The sequence below is a fragment of the Protopterus annectens genome, chromosome 2.part0 (assembly GCF_019279795.1).
Source record: "Protopterus annectens isolate FY-2018-M chromosome 2.part0, PAN1.0, whole genome shotgun sequence".
In the NCBI taxonomy this organism is placed as follows: Eukaryota; Metazoa; Chordata; order Ceratodontiformes; family Protopteridae; genus Protopterus; species Protopterus annectens.
Window position 1 is genome coordinate 33,186,376 of NC_056728.1, and position 27,627 is coordinate 33,214,002.

The following is a 27,627-nucleotide window of genomic DNA, read 5'->3' on the forward strand; positions in this document are numbered from 1 at the left end:
CTGCCTGTGGTCTGACTGCCATCTCTATTTTATTTCTTTTTCCTCCAGGTTTACACTTTGATGGTAAGCATTTACTGTCACCAGCTTTGGCAAGACCAGGATTCCCATGAAATTTTTGAACAAAGTCATATCTTGATCTCGCCTTTCATCTGCTTTGTAAGGACTGTCATAAAATATCCAGAATATTTCCCTCTGGACTTAAGATTGCAACTGATTTCTCCACTTTATTCCTCCTTAAAACTCAGTGCTAAAAGTTTTTCTGCTGTATGGTTACTGTCACAGAATAATTACCCAAGTTTCACTTTTCCAAACACATGCATATTGTCCATATATTCTTGGATACTCTCACTGGCACCTCTCAATTGCTTCCCTTACTCAGTTTTCTCAACTATTTTGAAGTACTTTGACCCTCATCAGCCCTTCACAATACTGTATTACCTTTTTCCTATATTTCCCTTTCCTTTACTTGCATATCTCTAAAGTCTTTCACCATTTCCCAAGCACAAGGTTTCTTTTGCCAGCCATTGTCCATCACCCCTACTTCCCAAATATTATCTGCTACCCACTCCTTAAATACCTACCATTTCAATAAATCAGTAGGGAAACACCAACATCTCTCTCTTTTCCCAATACCTTGGCCCTTCACCAAACCTTTATAAGTGTTTGATCAGATATTGCAGTCCAGATTACTTTTATACCCTCAACTAAATGAGCAGAGTATTGTGTCATACGGCAGCTATCCAATCTGAACCAATTCTTATATCTGTGAGAATGGTAAGTAGATTTTACATGACCTCCTAAGAAAATTACTGCATCCTCCATTCTGAACAGTTTCAGGTATTTCCTTAGGAATCAACCACTTATGACGTTCTTACTCCTTGGGCCCCTAACACTTCCTCATTATTTCACCCCATTCACCAGCCTCCTCTACAATTCTGATCCCCTGCCAAAAACTTAATTCCACTAGCATTTTTCTCAGTTTTAAAACTGCTGTCTTGGGTAGGACAGACATACTCACCAAGATAATTATATTTATAAATCAGCAGCCTGTCACCTACACCACCTCTTTGATATTCATCCTTTTTCCTTCCTCTGTTACTAAAGGAATCCCTCCCATAGTGATATCATCATCCACTTTCTGTGCCCTTGGTATTCTGCTGAATAATCCTCCTCAAATCCCTTCTTTAGCAAGCTCATATATACTGCCCTATCTATGTCTCTTGTAACACTGTTATTTGAACTCTACTTCTCTAAATCTAAGATAATACTCGTTGCATTTTCTTATAGCTACAAGGCAATGCACATTCCAGGTTAATAAATACAATGAATCAATTTCCACATATATTCCATTTTATCTTGGTCACTGCATGACTTTTTTTACTTTTATTTATTATTTATTTTTGATGCATAACCCTCCCCACAATTACACTGCCAACCTACTGAATGAATGACATTTCATTATGCCGTAAAAAAAACACTGCTACATTTTTGTTAGATACATATTATATTACTTTTAGTATTAGAATCTTTTTGCTTTTTTTCACGTCAATGAGGTCACCAAGAGGGCCCTTACTGAATATCCTCCTTTGCTACATCTGGTATTTGGTTGTCTCTTAGCTGTAAATACCAGCAACTGAAAGGAACAAACTGATAACTGTATGGCTTTTAATTTAATTCTAGAAAAAGTCCCTGTATTTTAGAATAATAATAAATAAACAGTTTAATATTATGCTAAGCAACAGCTCACAGACTGTTTATTCAATACTTCATTTTAGGATTGCTGCATAAGGCCCTTTCCCCAGCTTTCCATTATATACTGCATAATCACTACTTTTCCAATCGTGCCACTCAGCAGTTGCAGCTAGATACACTGTATGAACTACACTTTGCTACACAATGATTCTAACTGACCTATTGTACTTTGTACAGTTTACATTGCAAAAAGTTAAAGTTCAACATTTTACATTATAACCTTAATACTCACAACTAAAAACTCTTAATGTATATCTACCCACTCTCCACAGAAATGTTCCTTTATTTACCTCAAGTACAGAATCCAAATGCTTTCATCATTGTTTCATTTAATTAACAGCTGCTTTATCTCTATTTATATTAAACAATTATATTTGAAGACCTGTATGCCTGACAGATTTCTTTTCCAGGTTACAACACCCTAAAGCAATAAAAATACAAAAATATCACCACCCTCTTACGTCAAATTGCAGTTCACAAAAAGTATTTTTTTTTTTGCTTCTAACAATTTTTATCTTGTACTGTATCAGTTGTATCCTCTGTACGGGTTCCTATTAGTATGACGAAAATGCATTTTGTCGAATGCGTTTTTGTCGACACATGCAGAGCGAACAGGCAAAACAGCTGTTCAGCGAATTCTTCCCTGGGAAAGAAGCCGCTTGACCACTTCGGTATTTTGCCATGTTCTGAAGTGTAGTGTGGTCCCTTGTCCTGTATAGCTCCCAACCGTGAATGTGCAACAGTTACTAACCTTAGGGTTAGGGTGCGGGTTAAGGTAAGTGCATATGTATGAAAGTGTTTACTGTTTTTTATTTTGTGTTAGATGTATGGTTGAGTTACATGTGTGTGTGTTTTCAGCTGTTTATTTTTGCTTTGGGGGGTAGAATTAGGGTTAAGGTAAGTGCGTATGTGTTTGGAACTGTTTATGTAAATGTGCAAGAGTTACTGACCTTAGGGTTAGGGTGTGGGTTAAGGTAAGTGCATATGGTTTAAAATGTTTACTGGTTTTTATTTTCGTTAGATGTTTGGTTGGGTTATGTGCATATGTGTATTTAATTGTTTACTGGTTTTTGGGCAGCGGTTGGGTGGGCGTTCGAAAGACATGCATAAATGGGCATGCCTTCGTTGAAGGTTGAACGTCGAGCTGGCGCCTCGGTGTTCGTGAAAATCAACTGCCAATCATTAGCAGACTGGAGTTCTGCTGTGGCGGCCCCTAACCGGGAAAAGCTAAAAGACAACAACAACTGTTTTTGGGGGGGGGGGTATAATTGGGTTAGGGTATGTGTGTATGTATTTGGAAGTGTTTAATGGGTTTTTTTGGGCGGGGGGGGGGGGTTGGAACAACGATTTCTTTCCCTAGGAAAGAAATCGCTGTTCTGTGGTTTCGACATTTTCAGCTTTCACTGAAAATATGTCGATGAAACATCGTTCGCTGTTTTTAGCGTTCAATGTTTCAGTATAGACCCCTCTGTACTACTATTATGTATGTATTTTGCATTCTATGTATTACTATTATGTATTTTTACTCTCTGTATTTACTTTGATTTTCTGTATTATTTTGGAGCTTTTCTCCCCAGGACTCCATTGAAAACGGGCTCTTCATGGACCAATGGACTATCCTGGCCAACAAACTGCAAATAAATAAATAAATAAATAAATATAATATTATTACACAATCCCATTTCATTTCATTCCAGCCATACACAAAGTGGGGCTGATTAACTGTAGCTCCCCCTCCTAAGTTACTGGTACATTTCTGTTTCAACCCTCCTCATACAGTTCACCTTTGATCTTCATTGGCAAGTGCCTCACTCCCAATTCTCTCCGGAGTCTTTTCATCAGCTTTTGTGTTGCTCTTTGTTTTTACATCTTCTTTCAGAACAAGGGGAAGGGTTTCAATGGCATTTCTCTTTCTCTCTTCTGTCACTACTGCCTGCATATGGCTTTACAGCACAGCAGGACTCCCATCTCCCTGCTAATTCAAATGTTGATGGTTAAGTTGCTTAATTCTTCCCTTCCTTCACCTGGTGAGTCTCTATAAATATCTTTGAGCTCACAGGAAAAAAAAACGCTTGGAATACTGTGAATACTACAGGATACAACAGTGTAAATCTCACTCCAGCTTGCCAGCATTCCCTCATAAATGGAATAAATTTGCTTTATTCTGTAGAAGCTTATTAGCCATTTTCTAAAAATTCTCAACTTTCGTCTTTCACTTCCACCACATATTTGTTACCAACATTTCTTAAAAGACTTCTTATGGCATAAACATATTGTTTCCTCCCTATTAGTATACCCTGCTGTGGCACACCAGTCCAACTACCAATACTGGTCTTCATAAGACTTATACAATCTGTCTCTTCCAGCTTCTCAGGGATGGGTGTTAACCTCAAATTTTCCTTCCTCCCTTTGTCTTCTAAATCAACTACTTCCAACACTTCTTGAGATACCTGATTTTTGGGCCTTTTCTCCTTAATTTCCATTGCTTGCAACTTAACCAGTGCATAACAGTAATTATTCAGTGCATCTTTATTTTTACAATTCTCTCTCTTTATTCGATTTTATATACTCCTTTAGGGTCTCACTTACTTAAAAGACCACTGTGCATACGTGGGAAATTCTCTTCAAAAGTGTGGAAAGTCACAACTTGCATCTACACCATACACTGGTCTCCTTCCCAATGAAGAATTACTCTGAAAGTTTCTGGCAAAATATATATTTTCAGTTATTCATCCAGCTCTTACCAGTAGCACCTCCTAAACAGATTTTTTATAGCCATTTTTTTATAGCCATCAATGTCCAACCAAAAAAAGCAGGTAAATTATTGTTTAATTAGTTAAACATACTGTAGTTCTAGGTTCTTTTATTGCCATATCAGACTGCTGCATCAAATTACCTTGCATGGTGCTTTGAGTAAGCAATTGTGACTAAAAATTCACACATGATCCCTGAAAGTCTATACTTCGTTTTAAGCTCCTAAAACAATGTATATTGACACATTTTACAATAGAAATCAGTGGCATCATGAGTTAGTTTTGATGAGGATGTAAAAAATAATTTAGTGATGACAGAAATTTAACACTTTAACATTTGTTTACCCGGAAAATCTGACTGAGACAGAGCCCACTTTTAGTGGAGGCCCAGGGAGAAATGTTCCAGATGCATATCTTTGGAATGTGGAAGGAAACCAGAGGACCCAGAGGAAACTCATGCAAATGCAGGAAGAACATGCAGACTCCGCACAGAAGGCACCACAGCGGCAAATCAAACTGGAGAACCTCTCACTGTGAGGCAACATGGCTAACCGCTGCACCACAGAGCACCACCCTTTAATATGCCAACCAAACATCCAGAAAAAGAAAGTAACAGTTGAATATCAGTAAGCTGCACTGTTCTTATATAATTACCTGCCGGTTGCTAATAGTGAGTTTTTCGAGGAAATGCCTAAGAACGAGAGATGGATCTTCAATCAAACAGTTCCAAAGGACCTGCTGGGCAACAGCACTCACTGGCAGAAAAAAAAACAGAAAAGGAAAACACTGTACATTACATTTTTTTATCTACAGCAAATGTCAGACTTCTATGATGTCTGTACTAGCTTATTTTTCAGAATATGAAATATTAATCTTAGGCATACAAGTTGTTGACCTCATTTGGTTGATTCAAAGGAGAGAGTCTCCCTACCTGATGAAACGAATTCCAGATCCCTTCAAGACATTTATCTTTGTACATTAGTAGAACTCCCTGGTATGACCATTTTTGTAGTTATATTCTTGATAGTAGAGGTCATGACAATCAATTATACAAAGGAAGAGTGCAACATAAAACGTAATTCACAGAAGAAACAGACCTTTATAGTTTCTCCTTCAGAAAATATAACTAGCACTTACTGAAGTACATTTTCTGAAAAGATAAACACTAAATTGTTAAATGGCAAGACAGTCAAGCACACGTTAAAAGCTGACTAACAGTAGGAGAAATTAAATCATTAGAAGGCAGATGTTCAGCATCAAGAGAAAATTAAATCATTTTCATGTGGATGTACTTCACTGCCATCAACTACATGTCGTCTTGTTACTTAATGTACAAAGCTGTGAGAGTTCATCATATCACGGCTGTCTGTGGCTGATACAGTCATGCTGCAATGCATTGGGAAGAAATGATCACATTTTCAATACTGGACATGTGCAAATTCATTCTGTCATGGAGGAAAAGAACAAAGAAGAGACTCTGAAAGACACTCCTAAAAAGTGTCACTCCAAGACTGACTAACTGATTGATCTCCATGTAACATATTTCAGAGTAGACTGCGAGTCTAACAGTATAATTTACTTGTTAGTTAAATGTATGTCATCACACAAGTGCTGATCAATTTATTTTTGTTCTTTCCAAATGAAATAGCTTTTTTAGCAGATTCTCAGCTTTCTCACTGAAAACAAGTCTTCCAAATGTATCAGACCATTTGAGAAATATTCAAATTTTATTTCAAAGGTATGTATTTGTTTCACTGATTTAAAACAGCTGATTTGAAAAAAAAATCATATGCATTTCTTTGTGTACCCTTAGAGTACTCTTTTTACTGGCATAAAATGCACCAACCATAAATACAGTTTTGAAGAGGTCTGATGCATTAATATATTTTTTCTCATACACAAATACTTTTTTAAGCGCAAAAAAGATTCCATTCTATTACTTTGCAGTTCTAAATACCTTTAAAAGTACATTTTTACAGATTGCAGTACAGATTAAGGTAGAATTAGATCTCTGAAAGAATTTCACAATAAATACCACCTTAAGGGTATTAATCTAGCTTGCTTTAGGATACTACAGCAAGTTCCTCCTCATAAATAAATGATGTGGAGAGATTACTTCTGTATCAGCTACTGCTTTCATTACATCTTCTCAATATCATTTTCCTTCCCTATGCACTTCTTTCCTTATCAGCACGGATCTGTGTAGGAAAATGAAACTTCCTTGTCGGATAGAAATATATTAGTGACTCTATATAAACAACTGCAGCAGACTGAAGTTTCTAATCATTAAACTATTTCCACTCTAGTTTCCAACAGCTGCTAGAATACATGGCTAACATTAAGGGTGAATCAATACTGAGAATTCTGAGGTAGGTCAAAATGCAGACTTCAGCAATCATATTTCTCTCTGTACAAGCTAGCTTTGAGGTTAACAGCAATGGCAAAAGATCTTTTAGTGATAAACCAGACAGCTCCAGTGACTGGTGAAATACCCTCAGTTCAGAGGAAAAAAGGAAAAAAGACCTTAGGGAGCAGTTATTAATGGGAAGTTCCACCTAAATAGCGAACAAAAAATAGAAGAAACAGCTTAGATGCCTTGGATGTCACAACTGACAGTGTGGAAGACAATGCAACTGTACAGCACAATGCAGATGATAACTTAATTACTGGCAACAATATCACAATTCCAAAAACATGTATTAAGACATGGTGAACTATAGTCTAAAAAAACTCCTGCTTACTTTGGGTGGTCAAGGATATCATAATAAAAGTAAAAGATGCAGTGGTGGTGGTGGTTGTGAGGGCATCTACTCCTAAGTTCAAGATAATTAAAGCTGCTGAAATTAACTATTGTACAGCAGAGATTATTGGTGTCAGTATTAATCTATGTTCCTATGATGATACTGGGTTTTATAGATGCCCCAAAATAAGCTAGTACTGATCTTACTAAACCTTTAGAGGAAATTAAAGTTCCCTTCGATAAAACAGCAAGATTTTTCTGGATAGCACTTAGTTCACAAAACTTTAACTGAGTATTTCAACAGCTGGATATCACCAAACTGTAAAAATACTACAATAAACATAAAAAGAAGTTATGCACTCACCATAACACTCCATCGGTGTTGTCCATTTTCATTCTTCCTCAATCTATGGGTTCGGATCTGATCCCTCAGATCTGACTCAGCCATTACAATAGCTTGTGGTAACCAAAAATTCTTGAGTTCTCCCTTACCTATAATGCACCCTTCCCAAGTACCTCAGATCTTGTTTGCTAATAGAAATAAAAGAAGATTCAGAGAGACTATATCTGGAGCTCAGTACAAGGTAAGTGCCCACCTAAAAATACTCACTCTTCTAGGAGTTCACAAATAGGGGGTTGGTGGGTGGGAGTTGAGGAAGAATGAAAATAGACAACACAGATGGAATGTTATGGTGAGTACATAACTTCTTTATCTCATATTGTCAATTTTCATTCTATCCTCTATCTGTGAGACAGAGTCCCCAGCTACATTAGATACTGGGTGGACTCAAGGAAGGATGTTCATCAGCACTAATGAACCGAATGTTGCTCTACCCCTGGAGACCAGATCCAATTTGTAATGAGTAACAAAGTTATGAGGGGTAGCCCAAGTTGCTGCTGCACAAATGTCATCCATAGATGCTCTGGACTGGAAAACAGATGAAGTTGCCATTGCTCTAGCAGAATGACCTCGTAAAGAGTTTGGTAAGGCCATGTCCAAATGATCATAAATGAAAGAAATACAACTGGTGAGCCATCTGGACAAGGTTACTTTGCTAACTGGTTTACCCAGTTTAACATCCGAGAAAGAAACAAATAATTGGTCAGATTTCCTGACATCTTTGGTTCCATGAAGGTAAAAATGCAATTGTCTCCGAATATCTAATAAATGTAACAAGTATTTTATTTTTTTTATTTATCATTTGTTGACCGGGAAAGTCCGACTAGGTTCCACAGAGCCTGTTTTCAGCGGAGGCCCGGGGTGAAATGCTCTAGATGCATGTCTTTGGAATGTGGGAGGAAACCGGAGTACCCGGAGGAAACCCACGCGAACACAGGGAGAACATGCAAACTCCACACAGAAGGCACCCCAGCCGAGAATCGAACCGGAAAACCTCTTGCTGTGAGGTGACGATGTTAACCACTGCACCACTGTGCCGCCCAAGACTTTTAGTCTTAAAGTATTCACTTTTGTTCTTAAATTACTGGAAAAAATACTGGTAAATTGATGGATTTATTGATATTTGTCTCTGATACCACCTTTGCTAAAAAGGATGGATTAGTATGGAGAGATACTCTGTAAAAAATCAAATAAGGTGGTTTGGAAGATAAGGCTTGAACTTCTAGAAGTCTTCTTGCAGAAGTTATGGCCACCAAGAAGATAGTCTTCCAATTTGAGATCATACTTGGCTGCTGGTTTGAAAGGGGGGGGGGTGTATAATAGCCTGCAGCACCAAATTTAGGTCTCAAGGGTGAGTACGGTCTTTATAAGTGGCTTTAGAAGAAGAGTTCCTCTCAAAAAAGCTTTGCAGAGTTGTGAAGCAAATGAAGACCCTTGGAAATCAATGTGAAAATTGGATACTGCTGCCAACTGGACTTTGATAGTCAAAGAAGATGACCCTTCTTTTAAATGTTGGGCTAAAAAATCAAGACTATCATGAATAGGTCCACAGAAGGAATCAATGTTACTTTGTAATGCCCAGTGAATTAATCTTTTCCATTTAATGGAATACAGCTTATGCGTAGATGGTTTATGAGAAGACAGGAGTATGTGTCGAACTGGAGAGGAGAGCATAGGTTATCTGGTTATTAAAGGAATTGGAGAAGCCAGACAGCCTGAGATTGGGTACATTTGGATGAATCAGCCTGTTGACGGAATACCCTTTCCAGTGCAATCTGATTCAGTGACAATATGTGGGGTAAAAGAATGCACCTGCTCAATTTGTCTGCTAACACACTGGACTTCCCTGGAATATGCATTGCTATGAGGAAGCAGATGGATGACATCACCCAATGCCACACACTGAGAGCTTCTTGACACAAGGGGTAGGATCCGGTTCTTCCTTGTTTGTTGATAAACCAGACTACTGACATGTTGTCTGCTTGAATTGCAATCGCTCCTAAGGGAAAAGCATCTTGGAAAGGCTGCAATGTTAACAGCACTGCTCTCATCTCTAGAATGTTGATATGCAAGTTGGCCTCTGTGGGGGACCAAGTGCCTTGAACTCTTTTGCCTGGAAAATGCCCCCCACTCCACTCTTGCTGGGAAGCATCCGTGGTCACTGTGGCCTTGGGCTGGGGAGAACAAATGGGTGACCTTATACTATCTGATCCAATTGAATCTACCATTTGAGATCTTTTTTTGCAAATATTGGTGATTTTTATTTGAGTCAACAGTGGTTGTTGAAGGATAGACCATTGTGCTGATAACAGCCATTGCAGAATTCTCATATGAAATCTTGTCACTGGAACTAGTGTTATTGCTGCTGCCATGGATCTTAAAGTCTGAAGAATCAGCCATATGGAGATCTTGTTGCTGCAGATTATTTTTGTGACTTGCGACCTGATTGTGGGGAGAGTGAGGCTATTGTCGCTTTTTTGCTGAGAATTGCTCTTGTAAAGTTTAAAGTTTGAGTTACTTCTAAATAGGATTTCTCGTAGTTTATAAATATCTCTAGACATAAACATGTTTGGAGAATGTTTCCTCTTGCCATCAATAGTTGATGCCTGGTCAGGGTGGAAATGAGACACTCATCTAGATACGAAAACATGAGCTGATACTACTGCCATGCACTTGGTAAACACCCTGGGGCCTATGGTGAGACCAAAGGGCAGTACTCTGAACTGATAATGACTGTCTCCCAGCTGGAAGCAGAAGTACCTCCTGGATTGTTTGTTCATCTTTATGTGATAATATGCATCCTCGAGGTCTATTGAGCACATCCAGTCATCCTTTTCTAGAAATGGAAGAATGGAATGAACAGTGACCATCCAGGACTTGTTTCTTCAAACTGATTTGTTCAAGTTGCTGAGATCCAAGATTGGTCTCCAGTCCCCTGTTTTCTTTGGCACTAAAAATAATCTTGAGTAATTTCTGGATCCTCTCTGGTTTGGTGGGACCTCTTGGATGACTCATTTATCTAGCACCTTTTGTACCTGAATAGCTGCTTGCTCCCTCCAACTGGGTGGAACATCAGGGATTTTTCTGCAAAGGGGAGAAGGAATGGAAAATTGTATAATACATCCTCTGGAAATTATCCTCTGCATCCAAGTACCTGATGTTATTTCTAGCCAGGCTCTCTGGTGTAGGGACAGTCAACCTCAGATTGCCTCCAGAGAAGGGCAGTTGGGCCTCCATTCAGGAATAAGAAAGTTTCTCTGGACTCTTGGTTCTGTGGCCCTCCTCTGCCATGAGGGAGGTGCCTACCATTGGACTTTCCTCCTCTGACCCTGGGGGAACTACTTCCATGAGTATCTTGAAAAGATCCTTGGGATTTTTGGAAACATTTTCTTACTGCTTCGCTGATTCCTGGAGAAGGATCCCTGCAGAGTGGAGAAATGTATGCCCAGTACAGTGTGTCTTACCATCTTTCTCATGCCTAGATAATGTGTCTCTTACTTTAGGGACAAATAAGGATGTGCTGTCAAAGGGAGCATTAACGAACACAGACTTGAAAGGCTGCACAAAGTCACACAAGTGCATCCAGGCATGCCTCCTGATGGCAATGCCTGAACCCGCTGCTCTACTCATTCCTTTGGTTACATGTGAAAAGAGTCTCTTGGAAGAGTTAGAAATAGACTGGAGGGTAGCCAACTGGGAAGTAAGAGGCCCATATCCTCTCAAGAACCATTTCTGAGGAAGTATCTGAAAGCTCTTAAATCAGATCCCTCTGTGACCTAGTGAAGTGTGCAAGGTAGTTCAGGGACCGTAAGGAGAAGGTCAATGAAGCATAGACATGTTTCCTGAACCTATCCATTGACCAATACTCCTTCTTTGGGGGATGGATAGAGGAACTTTCCTCAGTCAGTTCCTTCTTCATGGCTGCAGCCACACCCATGGCATCCACAGGCACACCTTTTGTCCAAAATGGTTTGTCCTAAGGAGCAGTAATAATTTTGTCTGGTCTTCAGGGGATTGGCTCATTGGTGTCAGGGGCCTTCCATGCCCGCTGAGAAATCAACTCAATGAGTTCGTTGGTGGGCAGAGTCACACAGGAGGTAGACGGGCAGGTAAAAAAGCCTCCAGGTACATGGACTCCTCCGACGAAAGATTGCTGGGCTTCCAACCACTCTGTGTTTTAGAATTTCCAACATGTCTCTAAAGGAGACATCGTCAGGAGGTGACCTGGGGACCCTTCGTCCTCACTGAAGTCTGTGTCTTCAGTGACAGATTCTTCCAGGGAATCCAACTGTTTCTTCTTGCACAACTTCTTCTTAAGGACCTCCCCAGTGGGATGCTCTGGGGAGGTACCAAAAGAAATGGGAATGTCCTGCTGGGAAGCCTGGGATGTTGGTACTCGCTGTCCCTGTGGAGAAAAAGGTTGAGATTACAGGATTGGGGGTTGAAGATCCAAGGAGGTAGGGCCTGTCTGAGCTGCTGAATCAGAAATGGCTCTCTCCAGAACTTGGGCCTCTGGATCCTAGTCCCTCCCTGCTCCAAGGATAATCCTCCTGAGGCAGAAGCTGGAGCCAAACTGACCCAAGTCAAAGACCCTAGGTGCAGAGATGGCTCCAAAAACTTTGGAATCGATCCCAACACCTCAGCGCTGACTAAGCCGCTATGGATCTGAGAGGTCTGTGGCCCTGACTGAACCAAAGAACTTGGAGCAAACAATGGATGCAATGGTAGAGTTAGCTTCGGATCAGAAGCAGATGGAATGGGCGGCTCGGATCCAAGAACTCTGAAGCTTCGAAAGATGTCAGAGGAGGATGTAAAGGAGGGGTAGTTGATGTATGGAACTCCTGTCCCGAAGGGGTAGGAGCTGAGGAAACCCCTGGCATACTCTGCACCCAGAGATTCTCTCACACCAGTCTCTCCACATCCTCTTCAATCAAACTCCTAGAAGAATGGGTAGACATCAGAGGAGGTGACTTTGGTCTTTCCAGAAAAGGAGAAGGCACTCTTAATAGAACCGGGTCAAGTGATGGCATGTATTGTGTCCTTGGTAAAGCAGGTAGGCTTGAGGTCAAATCAACTGGTGTCTGATCCGGTGAAGGTTTAGACTTGTCCAAAGTCAGATCCACAGAAGTGGATGGATCCATATGTTTCTTTGTCCTTATTTCAGAGCCAAGGAGGTTGCAGGATCCAAAAGCTTGTTTCTTGTTTTGTTTTTTTAACTGACGGATCTAACAGAGAAGTCAAAGCCAACAGCAGAAGCTTCTTCTTCTTTTTTTTTTTGGAAGTTTTAGAGGAAGAAGTGGAAAGATGATGTTAACTTGCCCTTTTTTTATTTATTGGAGGTGGAAGCTCCAGATAATGCCTCACTAAATGCTAATGGAAGAAGACCTTTAAGAATCAATTTATTTTTGCTTTTAACCAGAGCTCTATTGAATGTGTGGCATACCGATCAATCTTCCTGTAGATGGTGGGGTCCCAAACAATACACACACAATGTATGTGAATCAGAATAAGGCATTTTCCTCCCACACGTTCCACACTTTTTGAAACCAACCAACCCTTTTTCTTTTTCTGCCATACTGAGGACAGCTTGCTTTTAAACATTTAAAGGGGTTCCTCTCTTGAACTGCCTCTTTCCACTGAAAAGACTACTGTGAAGGAAAAGCCTATTTATTGATTTATATTGCTCATATTGTTATCATGTTGATGGCAGAGTGCATTTTGCTGAAGTGTTTTAGTATTCACTGGACAAGGACTTTAAAAGTTCTGGTTAGGAGAAAAATTAAACACTGTCTCTTTGTTAGAAGAGACTAATTACCTGTGTAATGTGGGAGGAGCTAGACAGTATTTTTGTTATAAAAATTCCAATATTTTCCTGAGAAAGGCCACCAAATTTGCATTTGCCACAAAATAAGACTACTGTGTGGGAACACCGTTTCACTCTTTCCACCCTGTTCGTGTTGCATTCCTAAACACAGAGGCTCTGAAGTTGTCTCCCCCTTATGTTAGTTTGGCCACAGAACTCCCTCTCTCCTATTCCTCTTTCATTGGCAGTTGTTAGTAAACAATAAAATGCCATTTTGCAAAAGCACCCTACTTAAAATAATTAAAATAATTTATCTTCATACTCTGCTACACAGTGCCACATTACTGATTACCCTCAAATAATTACAGGCGTACCATCATCCTCAGGAAAAAATCTCATTCAATATTGGTCCCCCATACTTTTATGACTAAGCTGGTTTTACACTGTGTGTCCTCAACCAATACTGTTTTGCTCTGACTTTTGAACACACTGTGTTTAACTTCTCAAAACCAGGATAAACTATGCCCCTAAATGTCAACAACTACCTCTTCATTCCTTATATCTCCTTACTCTCTCTTCTTCACTTACTTCCTTACTTCTATATAATTATCTACCCTGACTTTCTCTCTAAATATACCATAAGCCTGTTTTTCCCTCACTTCATATAGCAATTTATATTTGTATTACACTAACTTATCTTTTATTTCGCCACAAACTGTCTAATATTTCAATAAATATTAAATGATTATCATATACCTTCTATCAATCATTAACCAATGTTTTATATTATGTTTAATTTATTATAATTATTTAAACTGCAGATGTTTTTGTTTTATTTTTGAAGATTTTAAAAATATTGCTCTTAAAATGTTTTGTAATAATTTGGAGATTTACTCCCCGGGCCTCCACTGAAAATGGGTTTCTACCCAGTTTCCTAGTAATTAAATGTAAATAAATAAATAAATATTAGCTGTTATGCACATTTTTGGCTTCAAAAAACACTGCCTCGCACCATGGAGTCTCAAACGCCTTTAACCTCATCCTTAGCCAGACTATTACTACTTCCGAGGCAGTGTAGCCCCTGTTTCATATTTACTGACAATCTCCTTCTTCTAGTAATACTTATTCCACCTGCAACAGATGTAATTATTTATCTAAATTGAAGTCCATTCTGTCTATTCAACTTAAGGTCAACAAACAGCACCACAACAGCATTACATTACAGCAGCATCATAACATCACTCCTACATATCCTGAGGTACTAAAAAATCCTTCTCTGTTTCCTAGAGCTCTGGCAAATCAGCGCAACTTGCTTGATTCCGCCATATAGCCAAAATTTCAACAACACACCCACACCCCCACCCATGTCTACTGAAACTAACAGGCATATGTACTCGAAGCCTATATCCCTAAGACTGGAAAAGCATGCAGCACATTCCAGAAACATCTTAGCCACTTGTGACTCCATTATAAAACACAGGTTGCCAGAGAACAGGTAAATTAAGTACCTTTCTGCCACTGGGGTTAGAGATGACACTACCACCAATAGGTTTCTGCAACACTCCAGATGTGACTATGACTTTGTAATTGCCCATGTGGGGGTGAAGAATTTTAGGTATGTCACCCTGAGGGGAAATTAACAGTTACACTGTTGAGTTCACCACTCATGTCTTTAAATAAGCCACGGTCGTAGTACTAAACAGTATTTGACCTACACCAACCATGATGCTTAAATTTAGGATCATAGGAGGTTACTAGGCTATCAATCCAGAGGTCATTTTATACCTAGTCGTTTCAACCCAATGTAATGCCATAGAAGTATTAGTCAATACCCACGATTGCATTTAATGATGACTGCCCATGTGTAGGAGGGTTGTGGGCGCTATCCAGGGTAAGATTTAAGTATCATTCTTGGTTTAGGTCAAGAATGATACTTACATTTAAGGACAAAATAATGGCTTCAATAATTTGACAGTAAATCAGTGCCAGTTTAGAGGGAACTGGTGTGTTTCTACACAGGATGAAGTGCCTCCTATTTTGGCAGGGATGGCCTGGATCTCTTAGTCTTTTTTTTTTTTTTGCATACTGGCTAAATCTTTTGCTACCCCTTTAGTTTCCTTTTAGGCAGACCACTTCTGATGGGCATTCCAAAATAGCAAATATCCAGATATCAAGGTAGCAATGCTGAATATCAGATATCTAAAACAAAATGTCTGAACTTGAGGCTATCTTTGCAAAGACATTAGTATGTATACTTGTATGTAATCACCGAAAACTGGTTCCACTGTAGTGACAGTACTCCCTCTATTCCAGAGTACAATGTCTATCATGTAATCAGACCTACCAGCCTTTGAGAAGGAGTGTGCATATTTATTCATAATGTCATTAACTCTCACTAGATTCCATACGACATAAATATGAAAGTATGTGAAGCCCTACTAGCACTCACAGAAAAAAATATATCATATGAAAGCCAATTATAGAGAATCCATCTCTGGCCACTTGAGATCTTGCAAAATATCTTGGAAAAGTTAAACATTGACCCAATTATCTTTGTTATGGGCGACTTCAACTATCCACACAGACTGACAAACCTAAATGCCCAAGAACAAATAAGACCAGACATTTCAGGACTTCATAAATACCAACACACTTAACTAAACTATCCCCCTGCCTACCACAGGTGTCATCCTTCTACATCTTGTCTTCACTAATGAATCCAATTCATCAAAGAGATAGACGTCAGATAACATGCTAACCTGTTGCACAGCTTCCAATAACTCGTGTTTATATCACGTTATCGAAAGCCGAAAACATAGAACACCATTTAATTGAACCTAAATAATCTAAAGCACACACTATCGAACATTCAGAACAGCAAATTTTTTCCCAGGGAAAAAAATTGCTATTCCGAAACACATTCGCACAATACAGGCACACCAAAAAATCAGCAATCCACACACTTACATTTAAAATCATACATCTAACCCTACATTAAACTATACAAACACTACTATCTATCCACTTACCTTAACCCAAGCCTAACCCTAAGGTCCGTCACTATCGCACACTCACCTGACCCGCACCCTAATCCTAACTCACTTAACTCGCCTCTAACCCTAAACTCTGTCACAACCGCACACTCACCTCACTAGCGCCCTAACCCTAACTCACATAACCTGTGCCCTAAACCTAACGTCCACACAATCACACAATTACCTGAACTCCGGTAACTTTCCACCACAGTTCTAAAAATAGCGAAGCCACAGAAACGGATAACCAAATTCTTTCCCTACGAAAGAATTCGATGTTCTGCAACTTCGCTATTTTTAGCACTCGATGCATAGTGTTCGACATTGTGGCATTCATTGTTATTGGCTTTTGATAACGTGATATGAACCCAATAACTCCACTGCTTTCAGGGATTACTCCAAAACCAATTTCTTAACTACTTACCAATCCCACTGAAAATCACAAATCATATAGATGCCAGTAAAACCTGTACCTGAGGCTGCTGCCATTACCTCTGAATTTTATTCCCTGTTAGATAGTTGAACTGAGGCATGCATACCCATCCAGCATAAGCATAATGGCAATCATAAACCTAAATCCCAAACTCACAGATCAATAAACTCTATAACAAAAGTTCTCAGCCATTCACAAAGGATCTGTACTTCATTGTTTTAACACTGAATGAAAACGGGTAAGTCACCGAAGCTTAACATTAGGAAATATTAGGAAATACAAGTCTGACTATGAACATAAGGTTGCAACCCATTCAAAAGATGACCATAAGGCTATCTTTAGCTATATTTGGAATTTTTTAAGTAATTTATCTTTACTGGTATTTTTTTCCCATACCCAAAGGATATTGCTAGTGTTCTTATGGATAAATTCCCATCTAGTTTCACCCCATGCACCTTCACCCTGCCCCCAATTCCCTCACATCTCCCCTACCTAAAATCACTCTTGACCACATTCTTTCAACAATTTCCCAAATTAAAAATACTAGGTCCATAGATCTTGACAATAATGCTTCTCAGCAGACATCCAGTATTAAGTTCCACCAAGCAAAATTTTTCCATCAAATTTTCAAGATGAATCTCTGCATCAGTTACATTTAAGTGGTGAACAGAACAGCGGTTGTGATGCCCATACATATAGGTTCATAGGTTCATAGGTTGGTACTAGGCTATCAGCCCTAGGGCCTATACAAGCCTAGCCATAACAATTCCCTGGCTATTTCTTCCCACATTATTTACTTTCCTGGACCCCTGTCTAGCAGGGTGACTGACGTGATCCCTGGGGTGAATTTCCTTTCTCCCATCCAATCGTCAAGGTTCCTCTTGAAGAGGTCCAAAGAGGCACTCTGCTTGACATGTATGGGCAATCTATTCCAGAGTCTGGGGAGTCTCTGGGTCAGGAACCTATCCCTCCAGCATGTTTTGTTTATTGTGATGACAAGGTTTAGATCCCTGGAGTGTGTAGCTCTGAGGGATTGGGATTTCTTTAAGTGTAGCATGTCCAACAGCTCTGGGTTTGACATGGCCTTGTATGTTAAGCAGAGATCGTCTCTGAGTAGACGATATGCGACAGAGTATAGCTGGAGTTTTTTAAGGCGGTCAGCGTAGGGCATCTGCTTTAGGCCTGTGATTCTTTTAGTGAGGTATTTCTGAGGCCTTTCCAGTTGTTGCAGATGTCTTGAGAGGTACATACCAAATGGGGCGTTGTATTCTATAATGGGTCTAATGAGGGATGAGTACAGTGGGACAATGACCTCCGTTTTTCTTGATGAAAAGCCCTTCATGATGAGGTGTGCCACATAGAAGGATTTCCTGACTGTTGTGGCGATGTGGTTATCGAAGGTGAGACCACTGTCCACCTGTGTCCCTAAGTCTCTTATATTGGTGGTCCCCCTCCTGACCATGGGAATTGCAAGGCTATACGTCTCATTAATATTACTTGGACGGATATGGAACACAGTATAGCTAAACTAATAGGCAATATAGGTGATCAACTGATCTTTTTTCAAGGCAAATCAAGCCTGATCTTCCTGATTGAGTTCTTCTAAGGGGTTACACAGGCCACTGAATAAAGTCATATGGTTTCACTTCTTACTGGATCTTGACAAGGCCTTTGACACCGACAAACTCTCTAAAGCCAGTATTAATCCATACACTGTTCACTGCGGAGCTAACTAGCTGTCTTAGAGATCGCACAGCTACTTGCTCTAGACACAGAAACATCAACAGCAGTATAGCACAAGGCTCTGTCCTGCCTTCCTCCTAGTATATATTTGTCCGACTTGGAGGGACTAAGCTAAATAGAAGTTATGTTCTTACCATAACGTTCCATGTTAGTTGTCTTCTTCTCGCCTTCTTCTTGCTGGATGGGTTCGGAGCCGACCTCGGCTCCGACTCGGCCACTCTAAAGCTCGAGAGTTGGTTCCACCGGCTCGAGGCTCCCCTTATATCCCACAATGCTAGGCGAGAGTTACCTCAGATCTCGTTTGTAAGCTAACCCCAGCTTATGATAGTAACAATATAAAACAGAATAGCTATAACAGAGTCCACCTCTAACAACAGGAAGAAGAAGGGTGACCTACATCCTGAAACAAGAAATATGCATAATAGCATATAGCTAAGAAAGAGGTGGTAGAAAGAGAGGTCACGATCACAACTCCTCTAGGTCTGTCCAGGCCAGGGGAAGGAGGGTGGGAAGAAGAAGGCGAGAAGAAGACAACTAACATGGAACGTTATGGTAAGAACATAACTTCTATATGTTAAGTTGTCTATCTCGCCTTCATTCTTGCTGGATGGGACCGGCCCCTAGCACCTTGTCCCGGTGGCCTAACGGAACAGACTCCTGAGAACAGTGGAACCAAAATTAGCTCTATGCCTAGAAGCTAAATCCAACTTATAATGGGAAATAAAAGTGTGAGGAGTAGCCCAAGTAGCCGCTGCACAAATGGTGTCAATAGGCAGTCTGTCTTGGAAGGCTAGAGAAGTAGCCAAAGCTCTGGTGGAATGGGCTTTAGGTTTATTAGGCAGTTTTGGTGTCTAATCTCATAAACAAGGGTAATCAGAGATGTTAGCCATCTGGATAAGGATACCTTTGAAACTGGAAGTCCCTTTCTGCTTTCCGCATAGGAGACAAACAGCTGATCAGATTTTCTGAATAGTTTCGCCCTGTCCAAGTAGTACCTTAATTGACGATGAACATCCAGGTAGTGTAATTTTTGTTCAGACCTATTTGAATACTCCGGGAAAAAGACAGGGAGGTCAATACATTGGTTTAGATTTGATGTTGAAACCACCTTAGGCAAAAAGGACGGGTTAGTTCGTAAGGAAACTCTGTCCTTATGAAATACAAGGTAAGGAGAACGACAACTGAGTGCTTGAAGTTCTGAAATTCTTCTAGCTGATGTGATAGCCACCAGAAAGAGAGTTTTCCATGATAATAACTTTAAGGAACATGAAGCTGCAGGTTCGAAAGGGGAAAGAATCAAAGAAGCAAGAACTAAATTTAGGTCCCAAGGAGAAGGAGGATTTCTTACAGGAGGTCTGAGAAGAAAAACTCCTTTCAAAAAGGCTTTGCAGAGTTTGTGGGACATTAGGGCAGATTCAGAAATACCCACATGGAAATTAGAAATAGCTGCCAATTGAACCTTAAGAGTAGATGGAGATGAACCTGCATGGAAGAGTTCAGCGAGAAAATCAAGGACTAGTTGGATGGAAGCGGTGAAAGGATCTATGTCCTTTCCTTGTGCCCAATATGAGAAGCGTTTCCACTTACTCAAATAAATCTTCGAGTGGAAGATTTATGGGAAGCTATCAAAATATCTCTAACAGAGTGAGATAATTGAGGAAGCCTGGCTACGGTTGGAAGTGGAGGAACCAAGCAGTGAGGTTCAGAGAGGGAGGGAGCGATGAAACTGACCCGACTGATGGATCAAAAGATCTGGAACTAGGTCCAGATTCCACGGTCGCCCAAAAGAAATCGATGTAGAAAGGGGAACCACACTTGTCGAGGCCAGTAAGGAGCAATGAGGATCAATGAGGCCTTCTGAGCGATAGCTTTCTGTATTACTTGAGAGATCAGTGGGAAAGGAGGAAATGCATACAGAAGTCCCCGGGCCAAACTTGGACTAGCGTCCCTGCTGGGTTGGCCTGGTAAAGGGAATAGAGTGAAGTACTCTCTGCACTTGCTGTTTTGGGGAGTAGCAAAAGATCGCAGCAAGGCTGACCCCCCTTGAGAAATATCTCTCTCACTACAGAGTCTTTCAGAGACCTCTCGTGAGGCATGAGAATAGCTCTGCTCAACTTGTCCGCAATGTGATTGGACTTCCGGGATGTGCGTTGCTATCAGAAAACGCTGAGAAGAAATCGCCCATTGCCACAGTCTGAGTGCTTCTCGACACAGGGGTATGATCTGGTTCCGCCTTGTTTGTTGATGTACCACACTACAGACATATTGTCTGTCTGGATTGCAATCGCTCCCAAGGGAAGAGAGTCTTGAAGGGCTTGCAACGCTAAAAGCACTGCTCTCATCTCCAGAACATTTATGTGCAAGTGGCATTCGCTTGGTTGCCATGTGCCCTGGACTGTCCTGCCCTGATAATGCCCCCCCCACCCGATCAGGGAGGCATCCGTTGTCAGAGTAGCAACCGGAGGAGGTGGAACAAAAGGTCTCCCCAACAGGAGCTGGGGGGAAGACATCCACCACATGAGATGCTTTTGCACGCTTAGTGATCATAATGGTGCGAGACATTGGAAGTTCCTGGTATGACCATTGAGAAAAGAGCATCCACTGAAGGATCCGCATGTGGTATCTGGCCAATGGGAGGAGAGTTATGGCCGCTGCCATGATTCCCAACACCTTTAGAACTAACCTGGCCTTGGCTCTGTTGTTGTTGAGAAGAAGTGACACCAATCTTTGAATGTCTGATATCCTTTGGTTCGTTAGTGTTGCAGACATGTTTACAGTATCTAAATTTGCGCCTATGTAGGTAATAGTACGACAAGGCGACAAAACAGACTTTTCGCAATTTATTGAGATACCCAGTTCTTGACAGATGCGAAAAGTGTAATCTCTGGCCATCAAAAGGAGATGCTTGGTGGGAGCTGTGAGGAGCCAGTCGTCCAAATATGGAAACACCTGGAATCCTTGTCGTCTCAGGTGAGAAGCTACCACTGCCATGCATTTGGTAAACACCCGGGGGGCAGTTGTGAGACCAAAGGGCAGGGCCCGGAATTGAAAATGACTGGTTCCCAGCCTGAAGCGGAGGAATCTTCTGGAGCGCTTGTTCATTTTTATGTGATAGTACGCGTCCTGAAGGTCTATAGAGCACATCCAGTTTCCTTTTCCCAACAGGGGAAGAATGGATTGCAGCGTGACCATCCGAAATCTTGTTTTCTTGACCGATCTGTTCAAGATACTGAGATCCAAAATTGGTCTCCAGTCCCCTGTTTTCTTTGGAACTAAAAAGAACCTTGAGTAGATTCCGGATCCTAGTTGGTCTGCTGGCACTGGCTGAATAGCTCTTTTTGCAAGCAGTTTTGAAATTTCCAAAGCTGCTATATCCCTTTGTGCGGGTGGAACATCTGGAAGGGATTTTTCTGACCGACTTGGAAAACGAAGAAAGGGAATAGAATAACCTTCGGAAATGATGGACTGTACCCATTTGTCTTTTGTCAAGGATAGCCAGGCTTCTGGGTACAGTGACAATCTTCCCCCGACTGCCTCCGAAGATGGGCAGCCGGGCAACACCTCAGGGATGCTGAAAGGGCTTATCGGAAGACGTTTCTCGATTGCCCTGGTTCTGCGGACCCCCTCTGCCTCTAGGGCGACGTCTACCATTGTTGTTCCCCCCTCTGCCTCTGGCGGGGAACCGACTCTGTGCGCCAGGCGAAGTCCCTTGAGATTGTTTACGGAACCACATCTTTCCCCTTCTGACCTTTGGGGTAAGGCCTCAAGGAGTGGAAAACGGACTCGACGGCAGAAAGGGTCTTGCCATCCGTCTCGCACCTAGTCAGGGTTTCTTTCACTTGTGGACCAAAAGAGATGATCCATCAAAAGGGAGTTTGTGAAAGACGCCTTGAAAGGTTCCAAAATTGCATAGCCGCATCCAGGCGTGCCTACGTAAGGCTACCCCTGTTCCTGCGGCTCTGCTCGCTCCATCGGCCGCATAAGAGAGGAGGCATGGAGGAGTTGGAAATAGAATTAAGGATAGCCAGCTGCGTGTTCATTTTTCTTGGAAACCCGCAGCTGTAGGGTCCTTACATTTCACTCGCTTCTTTGATCAAGTCCCTTTGAAGACGAGTGAAATGGCACAGGTAATTCAGCGAACGATAGTAAATGTCGCTGAGGAGAACATCCGCTTCCGCACCTATCCATGGACCTAGATTCCTTGTTAGGTGGATGGACAGGCACTGAAGGATCAGCCAGTTCCTTCTTTGTGGCGGCAGCTACCACCATAGCATCCACAGAGACTCATTTTGATAAAAATTCCTTGTCTGCTGGAGCTGTGATGAATTTGTGGGGTCTCCCGGGACTGGGGTCCACTCAATCAGGAGCCGCCCATGCCTTTTAGCAACCACCTGCATGAGGGGGTCAAAGGGGACACCCAGGAGGTGGAAGGACGAGATACAAACGCCACAAGATACACAGATTCGACCCCCGAAGGGATGAGGGCCGTACAATTTCCACTCTGTTTAAGGATTACCAGAATGTCTGCAAATGAGACATCTTCAGAAGGGGAACGGGGAACCCTCAGAATCATCCAGATCTGTGTCGGACGTGATAGACTCAGGTGAGTCAATGTGCTTCCTCTTGCACTTCCTCTTCCGAGGGGCTCTTCTGCCAAATCAGGAGAGGCCTCGGAAGAGGATGAAATCCCCACAGGGGGTTCCTGAGGAGTTGGCTCTCTGCGGTCCGGGATGAGGGAGTGAGTCGACTTACCCTGAGGCAGCATAGAGGGAGGGGCTGACGGAGCCGACTGTGGAGTAGAGCCAGGCTCTAACACACTCCGCATGACCTCGAAAGCACCCCTGTCAGGCAGAGCCAGAGGTCCCCGCCCCGAGGAGCTAAAGACCCACCTCGGCACCGACAGTGATGGCTCGAGGTCGATGTCGGAGCCGAACTCACCAGCGCCAAGCACCGAGAGGGAGAGGGGGTCGGACAAGGGTCCGATGCCACTCACCCCTCGAGCCGACGAGGGAAGTCCGCGCCGAGATCCCTCCATGGAAGAAAACCGAGCCCACGACGGAGCCGAAGACAATTGTCTCGGCCCGAGGTGACCACAGTCTCGGTTCCGACACGACCCGGCCCGAGCTCAAGAGAGTCGAAGGAGGAAGGAGTTGATGGACGGGACAGGCACCGACTGATGAGTCGGGCTCTGAAGCATCTGGGCCAGTGCCTCAGACTTGAGTAGTCGACTCACCACCCTCTGAAGGTCATGATCAGACAACCTCGATGACCTAGAGGAATGAGACCTTTGGCTCCGTTCAGACAGCAGGGGAGATCCTGGAGCCGAATGAACGGAGCCAAGCGAAGGTGACCTAGACCTCTTTCTGGTTGTCGGCTCAAGATCTTGTCGGAGCCGACACGGGTACTCGATAACCTCGGCTCCGCCGAGCCGAGGGAGCCACAGAAACTGTGGACTGAGTCTTATCGGCTCCAGCCGGAGCCGATAAAGGCAAAGGTTGAACAACCTGAGGTCTCGGCTCAGAAGCCGGAGCCAAGACCTCGATGCCTTGGAGGGCTTCCCTGTTGAGACAGACAGGGAATCCTCAGGCTTCAACAAGCCTCTCAATATGAGCTTGTTTTTCCTTTCCTGCAGGACCCTGGGGCTGAAGCCATGGCAGACAGCACAGGAGTCCTGCAGGTGCAAAGGTCCCAGACAATAGACACAAGAAGTGTGAGCGTCTGTCAGAGACATTTTCTGACAGCACGCATCACACTTCTTGAATCCGGAGACCTTTGCTTCTTTAGACATAGCCTAACTGGTGAACACAAACACACACTCAAACACACCAGTTATACCCTGTCAAAATAACAACTATATTAAAAATATAGTAAAATTAAGTACAACAAACAGTAGTACACTACACAAACACTCCCTAGGGAAGGGAAGGCCAAAGGCCCAAGGGAAGAACTAAAAGTTCTTTTGACAAGAAACGGAAGAAAATAGGTTCGGGATAGAGTTTAATAAACTACACTAATTTAGGAATAATTAAACTAAAAAAGGGGAAACAAGAGTAACTTTTTATAGAAAAAGCTAAAACTTACCAGGAACCGGTAGAATAACCAACCTCGAAGCTGTAGCGGCAAACGAGATCTGAGGTAACTCTCGCCTAGCATTGTGGGATATAAGGGGAGCCTCGAGCCGGTGGAACCAACTCTCGAGCTTTAGAGTGGCCGAGTCGGAGCCGAGGTCGGCTCCGAACCCATCCAGCAAGAATGAAGGCGAGATAGACAACTTAACATCTATGTTTGCTGATGGCTGCAAACTGACAGCAGTTATCAAATCCCATTCTCATATTCAATTTTCCAAGCAAAGACAGGACTAAACAAATGTTTGCTGTGTTCATCATGGGCTTACTCTCACTGTTAAGAAACATAGTATAGTTTCTTTCCGTAAATCCACAATTACCACCACATGCTGTTTAGAAAACATTCCATTTAAATTTTATCCGAGTATCACAAACTTTGGATCTGTGTTGATATATTTTTCTTTGAACACCACATCTCTTCATGATCAGAAAATTCTTCTGTCTTGCACAACTTATATTTTGTGGTATACTTTCAAAGTACAGAGAAATTACAGTCACACTTTATTCTTCCCTTTTCATTCCAGTTATTGAAAATAATGCTTTTTTTGAATCTCATTAAGCTCACAAAACAGCTAAAACCAATTACAAAGACCTCAAAGTTTTGTCACCAGAAAGATCTCAAGTCTTAGTAACCCGTAGCTATTCTGACATATTAAAATCCTTATCCCTCAACTCAGTTTAATATAGGCTACTAACAGGTGATCTCTATTCAGCCTTCTGTGCTATGATTTACATTACACTCTGTGAATTTCTTCACCTAAACAGAATCAGTAGTAAAGCAACCACCAACTCTAATGATGTAAACCTATACTGTCATATAAAAAATCCAAGCTGGTGTAACAAGAACCTAAACCAGTGTGTATGAGCTCATTTCTGGATAAGCTTTTCCTCACATATCAAATAGAACATTTCCCTGGCAACCTTTTAACTCAGTCTAGATTAATGTATGGGTGATCACAAACTTTCATCTAGGACATGTGAGGATAATATATTTAAGCAGTATCTGATGAGTGGGTGTGACTATGTTGAAGATTTACCCACAGTTGTCATGGTTTGATCATGAGGGTAAAGCCCGAGTGATTAAACAGAGCCAACTGTGGGTAAATCCTCATATACCCACACCCATAAGTCTGTTACTGCTATTACACAATGATGTTACTTAAGAAAAGAATTGCTTAATTTTTCTTAAATAATGTCTTTGTATAATGGGACCATAGTGTTCTTCCATGTTGTTTTCTCATTCTTCCGTGTTTGCTGATGTACTGTGCATGTGTATGGGACTTACGTTCTCATGCCTGCACAGTATATCAGTGCTGTTGAAAACAATCAGTGGAGAAAGGAATATCTCCACTGCCCTTTTTTTTTTTTACTTAAACTATAAAATCCTTGCAGTTTATAGGTATGAAAGAGATGGCAGGAATGCAAAGAAAATTAGGTGTGTTTCCTTAGTTCTGCACAACATAACTGATTTTCCTTGTATTTGCTACATACATCTCAACCTCTTAGGTCAAGAAATGTGGACAAAGCGTTACATAACAGAGGATAAAGGCCCAAGAATAGGGATCAATTGTTAATGTTGCTCTTACAAACTTAGAAAGCTGCTAGAATAATGTTTGTGTTATCATGCATTGTCTGAAGAATACAAAGTCTGAAACTAAAATGTGTATCATTATTTAGTGACTTCACTCCTAAGTGATTTGTCAAAAAAAACACAAATTTTATGAGGAACAGACCAAAAATATGAGGCAAATGTCTGGACATTCTGTGAAAATCTGGACAGTTGAGACATATGCCCTAACATATACTAATAGAAGAAAGTCTGGTTGTTCTTCAACGGCTGTACATATACATGCTCCTGATGTATCTATCTCATGGGCAATATTTCAGAGGAAATTAAATGACGCTATTGAAAATATATTCCAATTCATAAAAATTTGACAAAATAAAGTGAAACCAGCATGGTGGAATAATTCTGTTCAGAAATTAGTTAAAAAGAAACACCACTGTCAGTAACTACTTCAGAAATTCCCATCACAGAGGAATAAAGAATGCTATCATATATTAAAAAAAAGCACCTCAGGGGAAAAAACTAATTTCTAAATCAAATCATGAATTGAGATTGGTTAGAATCCAGAAGACCATTACACAAGTGACAATTAATCATAATGTGGATAATAACACTGTGAAGGACACTAATGTAATAGCTAAACTCGTAGTAAGCACTTTTCTTCTGAGAACACCAATGCTACAATGATAGTAAAACTAAACTTCAAGTACTTCGCCACATGATGCGGAAGCAGGATACACTAGAAAAGACACTGATGCTGCCAAAGATCAAAAGTTAAACAAGAAGGGAGCAACAAATGCTAAGCTAGATAGCCAGCATTACTCAAATAATGAAAACAAATTTACAAGAACTTAAATTTGCAATCCTTGATAGATAGGCATTGTATATTAAAGTACTTGAAGAGAGATGGATTCAATTAAAGAACTACAAAATGACAGCAAAAGTGTGGTATGTGTGTAGGTATGTGGCTTGTTGGGACAATGTCAGTGTGTTCTATTTCTATATGTGGACATTCACAATATTTGTAAACATACATATAAGTCTTCTGGATAGCAGTGAAAAATAATCTGTTAATGAGTAGTTATCTTTCAAAAGTAAGAAATAAAATGCATCAAAGAATATCAAGACCTCAGAGCTTCTGGGAGCACTATGGGCTGCAGACGACTAGATTTATAAAAGGATTTTGACGCAGTCTTAGTAGGATGCCCCATCATCAACACCTGAGCTGGACACCACTAGTCTAAAACTGGCCATGCTCAGAGGTGTGTAGAGTAGATTG

At 41.3% G+C, this 27,627-nt stretch overlaps 1 protein-coding gene across 1 annotated transcript in view; it reads right to left on the bottom strand.

Annotated features, from left to right (window-relative positions):
* The window catches only part of UNC80 (unc-80 homolog, NALCN channel complex subunit), a 5,631,640-nt gene that overhangs the window by 1,815,409 nt on the left and 3,788,604 nt on the right, over positions 1–27,627 (bottom strand). The window contains exon 38 of the mRNA XM_044060513.1: positions 5,160–5,260. Within this exon, the coding sequence (XP_043916448.1) occupies positions 5,160–5,260 (101 nt within the window). The remainder of the gene's footprint in view (positions 1–5,159; positions 5,261–27,627) is intronic.